The sequence below is a fragment of the Dipodomys ordii genome, unplaced genomic scaffold (genome assembly GCF_000151885.1).
Source record: "Dipodomys ordii isolate 6190 unplaced genomic scaffold, Dord_2.0 Scaffold1, whole genome shotgun sequence".
Lineage (NCBI taxonomy): Eukaryota > Metazoa > Chordata > Mammalia > Rodentia > Heteromyidae > Dipodomys > Dipodomys ordii.
Genome location: NW_012267217.1, coordinates 14,859,278 through 14,868,637, shown reverse-complemented (window position 1 = coordinate 14,868,637; position 9,360 = coordinate 14,859,278). Strand labels below are relative to the sequence as shown.

Here is a 9,360-nt window from a genome sequence, read left to right as displayed (position 1 = left end):
TTAATTAATGATAGTATTTGTCAATATTGAAAGGCAATTTACTGGGGGTCTTTCCTCTATTAAACTATATAGCGATTAAAGCATGAATCTTGTTTTGGTAAATATTTTATGCCTAGTCCTTCCCATATGTTCAGCACTTGATACATTCATTGAATGAATAAATGCTTTTGTGTTTATTATTTACTATGCCTGTTATCTCCAATGGAGGGCTATCTCTTTTGGTTGATGTCTTATTTATCTTTATATCCTCTATCCTCCATTCCTCTTTTCCTTGTGTCGCCTCCCCTCCATCTTCTTTTCTGAACCTTGTTTTTTCCCAAACATCTATTGATCCTATTATATTTATGCACATCTTCTGCTTTGTATATTTTCCACTTGTTAATTGCTTTTATTTATGCCATGAGTGTGAATAAATCTTAAGATCCTTCTGGACTATGTCTAGACTTGTAATAATATGATGGACAAATACTTTGTGTGGAATACTTTCTGTACTTCACCAATGGTAATTCCCATGTGTTTCTTTCTTATATTTCTGAGTGAATTCATCTATTGAGTTCCTTCTAGAGGATTATATTTATGAGGGAAAGACTATTAAGGTTATGACAGTACTTCACAACGTGTAGGTAGGTGTTGTGACTGTCTCCTATCACAAATCATGGAGGCTTATGTGACAGTAGTGTGCTGGTAAATTTGGTTGTCTGAAAAGGAAATGAAGTCCTGATATATAGCATCTGCTGGTTTTCATGATATAAATACTGCTATCATGGTTGATTTCAAGTTCTCAATATGACATCACTGAATATAGAATTAAGAAGCAATGGGCAGAAATTTGACATCTTTTCCATAATGACAATGTCCAATACATGAATGTTTTTCAAACCATCTTTCCTAACCCTAGGTTTTTCTGGATTATCCCTTGGTGTGCGAAGACAATTATAGTAGGCAAAGATCCAGACTCCAACTTTAACACCAATAGAGCAGCATTAGACTTGTCTACTTGAAATGTTTGGGTTCCAGTTATACAAAGATTCTTCTGTTGAATCCTTCAGAACTTGTGAATTCATCAACTTGATTCAAGTATGTACACTTTCCTGCCCCTTCTTTTCCCCAGACATAGGATTTCATAGTCTTCCCCAGTCTTCCTGCCACCTGCAGAAGTAGGTCTTGGAGAAGGATGGATAACTGAGAGTACATGACTATATACTTAACTGATAAAGGCTAATGGCATTGCCCGTTTGCATTTACTTAGAGGACAATTTAAAGTTAAGAGGAGAATCTCTAATAGTGGAATTTCAACCATCATCCAAGAGGTAGAGAAAGTACATTTTTAGTGCATGTAGGAAGAGGAGGTGACTGGGAAAGGGATGTTTTTGAAACTTGTAATGTAGGTGATTTAACTTTTCCAGGGAGTCATGACATCCATTATGAAGTCAAAGTCTTACTCAGGGGACTGGGTTTGAGATGGATTGAGATCTACTCCCAACTCAAGTAGACAAAGTTCAGGTCTGGGTCAAGGCAGGAAATCCTGGTGTTTGGGATGAGCACAAGAACTCTGATGACCGGAGGTGGGACCAGTCACCTGCTCTGGCCACTGCTGCTTTTGCTGCTGCCCCTGACTCCAGAGGCCACCTCTACTAGGCAGCCTACCGAGCTAAGTTCCTCAACGTCTCCTCTGCCGGCCGAATGGGAAAACCCGGGAGCACTGGAGGAATTGGAGTCCGAGGCTCATGATCCACACCATGTTGTACACCTGGAACATGTTACCCACAGCAGCCAGGACGTCAGCCGAGTGTGTGGAAAGCCCAAAGGGATAGTTAAGGTGTTTGGTGGCCAGAATGCAGCGGCGGGCCAGTGGCCCTGGCAGGCCAGCCTGCTCTATTTGGAGCGTCACCTGTGCGGAGCTGTCCTCCTGGAGGACCGCTGGCTGGCTTCTGCAGCCCACTGTTTCCTCAACAAATCCAGGAACCCAGACGACTATCGGGTTCTGTTGGGGAACATCCAACTGTACCAGCCAACCCAGCATACGCAAAAGATAGCCGTGAGTCAGATTATCCCCCACAGAGCGTTCGAGAAGTTTCATCCCTATGGCAGCGACATTGCCATGGTGCAGCTGCAGTGGGCTGTGAATTTCACGTCGTACGTCCTTCCCGTCTGCCTCCCATCCACAGACCTACACCTGTTCCATCAGACGTCCTGCTGGATAACCGGCTGGGGAAAGATCTCCGAAGACACGAAACTGTCGCCACCCTTCTTACTCCAGGAGGGTAAGGTGGCCCTGGTGGAGAATAAGTTCTGTAATACCCTATTTGGGCAAAGATCTGGCCAAGACAACGACTATGTGCACGAAGAGATGCTGTGTGCAGGGGACTTCTCCACAGGAAAGTCCATCTGTCCAGTTGATTCTGGGGGGCCCCTGGTCTGCTTCCACTCCAATGTCTGGGTTCTGGTAGGTCTAGCCAGCTGGGGCCTGGACTGCCGGCATCCTATCTACCCCAGTGTGTTCACCAGGGTTGCCTACTTCATGGAATGGATCAATAAAGTCAAGAGGCTCGCGGTGTTCCGGCACCATATTCACACACGGCCACGGCCTCGCATGAACTTTTCGGTGGCTGTGATGACTACTGTCTCAGCTCAGCCCCACACTACCCTCGTGTCCGCACAGACATGGCTCTTGCTGCCATGTATCTTCCTAGTACCACAGCTGGCTCTGTGGTGACGCCTGGATCCCTTGATAGTCTCTTTGTTCAGACCCTTCTCCATGTTCAGCCTCCCTCCCTCCAACCCACCATTCATCTACATGGCTCCTCTCCCTCGTATCTGTCCATCAAATGCCATTCCTCAAACCAAACCCCGTCTGGGGGGAACCCCAAGTCAAATAAAACATCATTTTGCTAACCACAATTTTTTTTTAAGTTAAAAAGTAGAGCTCTTGTATGACTTGTAACATTCGCTTTACAGAAAATATGAATGAATAGGCTGGCCTGTGGTATGTCTCTGATTGGGGGAAGAAAAACCGTTCTTAACACTGTGCAGCTCAAGCTTTGAGAATACATTATACTCATACATTGATATGTTGACTTAAGCCCTCTTAATGATTATATATATATATATATATATATATATATATTTAAAGTTTGAGAATGTTTTCTACAGACCTCATGGAATAATGAGGAAGTATGTTAAAAATCACAGCTCTAAGAAGGTAATTATCAGTAAAATGAGCATATGAATTTGACAAGGAAAAAATCGAATTCTAAAACTAGATGATACTCTTAAGCATAGTCATTTCTATCAGTTTGTAGAGCACCAGCCCTCCGTATGGAGGGCAGGTAAGGTGTACAGGGCAAATCGCCTGGAGAGTTCTAACATGCCTTAGTCTGCAAAGGAAATGAAACACATTGCTCAGAAAACTCCTGGGGAGGGGGAAGTGTGACATATTTCACACATGTATAAAATGTGGAATTTACCTTGTTTCCTTTGAGCTCTCTTTCCGGCCTAGCAATGTAATCATCATGCAATAGGATTTTATAACAAGCATCTTCACTTGGAATGCATTCACTGTAGCTCATAGAAGTTATTGTGTGTAACCTAATTAACAGACTATTGAATAAATTTCTCAGTACATCAAGGGCAATTGCTGGTTGAATATTAAACAATGTAAAGAAGTCTAGAAAGTGTGATTTTATTGATAAATATGTAATGTAATATATGAAATATAATTACATATATTATAAGTAATGCATGCTACGTATTTATTAAATATGTAATGTTTTGTTTTGTCTTTTGCTTCTACTTTGCCATGGAACCATTAAACTTTGATATCTTGCTATAGGTTTTGTTAATTAAACACTCAACTGGAAACTTATACGTAAATTAAGCTTCAATAAAATTTTCTTTCTGATAAAGTTCTCCTCTTATCCTATCTTTGCAGTCTCACTAATTTATTAAGTTTTCACTTTCTCATTTTTCCTTAGGTGATGTTTTCTTTCAGCTTTTCTTTGCAGCTTTCTCTTTAATGTCACTTACTAGTGTCTTCTCTTTGGCACTGTGATTTGATCTTATAAAGTTTTTGTTGGTGTTGCAGTGATGAGACTTTCTATCATTGTTTTATTTTTGTCATTTTCTCTCTTTTTCTGCCAGGTGAATGTAATTTCATTGTACATAGACAATTATTTGTTTTAGAACTTGACATCTCATAAGATCTTGGAAGACTATAAGAGCTAAGATTGTCTAACATATAAAATGTTTACCATGGTCAGAGTTTTCTTTCTTTTATAAGTCAAAGAGCACAGCACCTAAGCATTTGGCCCTCCTTTTTTCCGTGCCTCTGTTACTGAAATAGCTACCAGAATTAACTGGAAATTTTATTGAATATCTACTAGGTGTTGACTTCTAAAAAACCAAAAAAGCAATTATTCCTTCTCCTCTTCTTCTTCCTCCTCTTCCTCCTCTCCCTCCTCTGCTCCTGCCCCCTCCTCCTCTCCTCCTCTCCTCCTGCTCCTCCTCCTCCTCCCCTTTCCTTCTCCTCCCTCCTCCCTCCTCCTCCCCTTTCCTCCTCCTCCTCCCCTTTCCTCCTCCTCCTCCCCTTTCCTCCTCCTCCTCCCCTTTCCTCCTCCTCCCCCCTCTTTTCCTCTTCCTCCTCCTCCTCCCTCCTCCTCCTCCCTCCTCCTCCTCCTCCTCCTCCTCCTCCTCCTTCTTCCTAGGTCAGTGCTCTGCCACTTGGGCCACACCCCAACTATTTATTTTGTTTTTAATAAATTTTACTAAGATCTTTTTTGTGTGAAAATACTGTAGAGAGAGATTACAATTACATGGGCAAGATAATGAGTACGTTTCTTATCAAGCATTGTAGCCTCCTCCTTTGTTTCCCCTTCCTTTACTAAGATCTTGTATGTATGCTTGGGTAAACTTTACCCTCAATCCTACTGTTTATATCTCCCTCACAGATGGCATATTAGGTACTTGCCACCAGGCCCATTTTTTTTTTTTTTTTGGTTGCCATGCGATTCTTGAGAATTTTTTACTTAGGCTGGACTAAAACCACACTCCTTCTGATCTCTGCCTCTCAAATAGCTAGGACTTTAGGGGTCAGCCACTATGCCCAGCTTGTTTCCTCTTTATAACAAAAAGAGTAGTAATATCAATTGGGGGTAGTAATATTAATGCATTTAGATGAAGTCTTAACATGTTTCAAGTGTAATGCATACATATTATGGGGTAGGGTGTTTTCTGTGCATTTTATGTACATTTATGAAAACTATTGTAGAGTGATATGAGCTTTAGACAGATTTGAATAATATTTTACTTAGGCAACTAACTGTCCTGGTTGCCTTCTCGAATGTTATCTAGGTATTGGTTCTATACTAAATTTGTTTCTTTCTCATTTGAAAGGAGGCTGGAACAATCCACTTAAGAGAATTTATTATTCTCTCACCTAATTGGGCCAGTGGTAGGGAAATAATAGTATAGCTCTACTGGGATTGATTGGTTTAATTTATTCATGTAACAATAGCTATAGAAAATATTTGGTGTGTGTGTGTGCATTCGTGCATGCATGCACAGGTGTAACATTATCCTTTGTTTCTTTCTCTCTGCTATCATTGAAAGAGAGTGGATCCTGATTGGAAAAGCCAAGAGGTAAGTACAAAAGAAAGAGATATAAGGAAATGGAGGTGAAAAGAGAAGATGAAGGCAACTGTCTATGGAAGAGAAATTGTGGCTAGCAACTGCCAGGGACTTTTAGAGGGAAATTTTTGTGAAATAATAGAAACAATAGAGGAATAATTTTGTGAAAACATTGATTGAGGGCATTGTCAGTCCCTTTTGATACCTGAGAAAAAAAAGGCTGCCTTTAGGATGATGTTACCTTTGTACCAAGCTCTATTTCAGTGTTTGTGTGTGTGTGTGTGTGTGTGTGTGTGTGTGTGTGTGTGTGTACATCGAGTGAGCACTAGGTAAAGTTGTCTCCTTATAAAGCACACTATGCTCCAGGAGCATTTGATACATTTTTATGTCATTGCAATGTTGTTTCATCACAAAATCAATGGTATAATATCTCACTGCAAATGAGAGAAGTTATTGTGTGGAATGTCTGAATTTCTTTCTTGTTAATAAGTTGGTCTGTTGGCATTTGGTCTATTTTTGGATTGTGTTGAACTTCTAAGTCTTGCTTTAGGCTAGTTACTGGCCAAGAAATAAAGCTTTGAAAAGTGAAATGTCAGCAGGGGCTTGACCTTGGTCTGCTGACCCTGAATTGGATGTTCTTAATGATTATGTTATGTCCAGAGTGCATCAATGGAGGTTAGACACAAGAGTCTCATCAGTAGCCTCTAAGTCACTTTGCTGGCCCCAGGATCATCATGGCCACAGCTGGTGGTGCCAGTCAGTGCTAATGGATGCAACAATGGGAAGGGGTAGCTTGCTATCCTTAATTAAAAGAAAATTAGTCACCCAGTTAATATTCATTTGTTTTATTCATAAGAGAGCCAGCCATATCTTTATGTGCTTTATTTTCATGTGGAGCTGTCCTATCTTTCAATCAATCTACAAATATTGATTTAGTATGAAAGGAATTCAGGAACAGTCTTACTGGCTGTAACACAGAAACTTGAAAACACTGGGATTAAGATTTATAATATAGATAGGTAGTGAAATATAATTTTCCAAGCCACACCTATGGCTTCTTACACCCTGAAGATGACTTAAGAAATCATTTATTTAGAATAATTAGCTCCTTGCTAGTTCCTGTGTGATCCTCTCCAGTCCCACCCAGATCTTCTGAATTAAAATCCATAGCCTCACTGGGTCCACAGGTGACTCATATGTAAATCACACTTGAAGCACTGTTCCAAGGCAATTTAGAGCTCTGTGGTGGATTAAAAACCTTGGGAATGCCCTTGCCTTGCCTGAGCTTGCTTTTCTTGGCAATTAGCTGAAAGCATATGAACTGGCAATTAACAAAAGGCAGCAAAAAAATCCATGCCAAGCCAGTGGTGCCCACAAAAATGCTGTATGTGTGTGTTGGGAGGAAAGAGCAACCATAGCCAATTAAGTCCACCAGGGAAGATTTCAAGCCTTTTTTTTTTTTTTTTGCCTGTGGTATTTCCAGTACCTGCAATAGGATCCTGCGGCCCTAGGGGGCAGTGTGGTATAGTGAAAAAGACAGCAACTCCCCAGTTTCCTCTCAGAAGCCCTGTGACCTTGGGGAATCCATTAATGAGCTCCTTGAGCCTCAGTTTTTATTTTTTGTTTTTGTTTTTTTCAGTAATGGGATACATATAGAATTGTCCGAAGGATTAAAAGTAAAATAAGTATAATGCCTAACACATCAGGGACTCAGTTTCTCCACTTGCTGTTTTCTTGTTTAATTCATAATTACAATGGAAAATACTTCAGTGTTTATTCCCCTTCAAAAAGTGTTTACATGTTAGTGTGAAACAAGTTAAAGCTGAAGGAAGTTGTCAGCTGTGGCTAGTTTGATAGCTGCCTTTTCCATTGTACTTTGCTTGTAATAGACTTCCTTGTGCTAGGCTCAAGGAAGGGAGGGGAGGAATTCTGACCACAATGCTTATGTGGTCTGCGTGGATGAAGACATCTTGAAGGGCTTGATTTTCTTGGAATAAGCCTAAAAACAGGACTCTCGTGATGCTGAGAGACTCCATAAATTTAACCAGAGAGATTTGTGTCTAGATGCCACCCAGGAACTGATGCATAGATTCTCTGGGGTTGGAATAAACATTTAAGAAGCACCCTGGGTAATTTTAATGTGGTTCTAAGGTTAAGAAACTGTGCAGACTGCTGATTTTGGACTGCTACACCATTCATTATAGGCTTTGGACCTAAGTCCAAGTGAGGCACAGAGGCTGAGCTTCTCTGTCAACACTGGCCTCAAACTCAATCCTCCCGCTTCGACTTCCCAAGTACTGGGATCACAGACATGTTCTACCAAACCAGGTAAGCCAGCAACTTCTCACCAGTGTTTTAAACTGTCCTGTGCCCAAGCATTCAGGAGCGTTTGTTTATTATTTTAACAGTCAATATCAGAGTGCAACCAATGTGTTTGGGAATAGGGTCACATACTACTTGGCTATGGTAGTAAAGAATCAGAATGTGTGACTGCTCAAGAATAAAATACTAGCATGTTTTCACACAGTTTCTAGGACTGGAAATTTATGAGTTCTAACATGTTCTTAATTGGTCTGATTTTTCCTCTGGTAGAAGGTGTGTGCCTGGCAGTGGAGGGTACTGTTGTCAGGATTATGAATAATCAAATTGCTTCTATATCTACTGTTGGAATTTTTATAGGACTTTATGAAGACTACAGAGAAATTAATTCAAATAACTGAAGCATCTGGAGATTGAGAACTGTATACATTTTAGCACATTACTATTTTTTTTTACCAGTTCATTAAATGTTTCCACTAAAATTTTACATTTCTAGATAGTTACCAGAATAGCAGGGTATTTTATTCAATATTGTGCTAATAATAAGTACAGTAATGTCCAATTAAAAAGATCTTATAAACTAGACCTTATGATCATAGAGGGTGGACACATATTTCAATTTTAGTGGGCATTTATCTGGTTACAAAGTCATGAGATTACTTAATAAATAATCAATAAAATATATTTATGCTTGTTCATATATTAAAATTCCATGGAGAAATGAAATAGAAATTCAAAATAGAAGAAAAGTTAAATTTCCATATGTAAAAAGAGAATTTTCATTACCAAAAATGAAAGATGTATTAAAGTGTGAGCAAATCAATTAAGACATAAACAAGAATAATATATAACAATCAACATCATTTCAATAAGACAAGGCTGCTTTAACATTGGGAAGATGGCTTAGTGGTAGAGTGCTTGCCTTGCATGCTCGAGGCCCTGGGTTCGATTCCTCAGCACCACATAAGCAAAAAGAAAAAAGCCAGAAGTGGCACTGTGGCCAAGTGGTAGAGTGCTAGCCTTGAGCTGAAGAGCTGAGGGACAGTGCCCAGGCCCAGAGTTCAGGCCCCACGACTGGACCCAAAAAACAAAACAACAACAACAAAAACTAAATATTTGAAATTTGTTATGTAAAAAAGGGAATAAAGGGAATAAAAATGATCCCAAGAGATAGAAGAAAAGCACTACATACAATCAATTAATAATTTAGTATACTTTTTTAAGGATGCAAAAATTACCCATCAGTCATATTTCTAAGCATGTTGTGTTTATGTAAGACTTTAAGAGTGAAATATTTAATAGGTATGATTTTAGGAAATTCAGATCTGTGAGATAAATGATCAGACACTCTCATAACATGCCCTTGGTCACAATTAAAATAGTTTTAAAAAATACATTTTTATTGTAAAAGTACTG

The 9,360-nt window shown here is 39.7% G+C and overlaps 1 protein-coding gene across 1 annotated transcript; it reads left to right on the top strand.

The window, feature by feature from the left end:
- Positions 1-1,537: 1,537 nt before the first annotated feature.
- Positions 1,538-2,716, top strand: LOC105981185 (putative serine protease 47). Its single transcript, XM_013010294.1, has one exon. It carries the CDS (start codon positions 1,538-1,540, stop codon positions 2,714-2,716), a length of 1,179 nt encoding a protein of 392 aa, XP_012865748.1.
- The last annotated feature ends 6,644 nt before the right edge of the window (positions 2,717-9,360 follow it).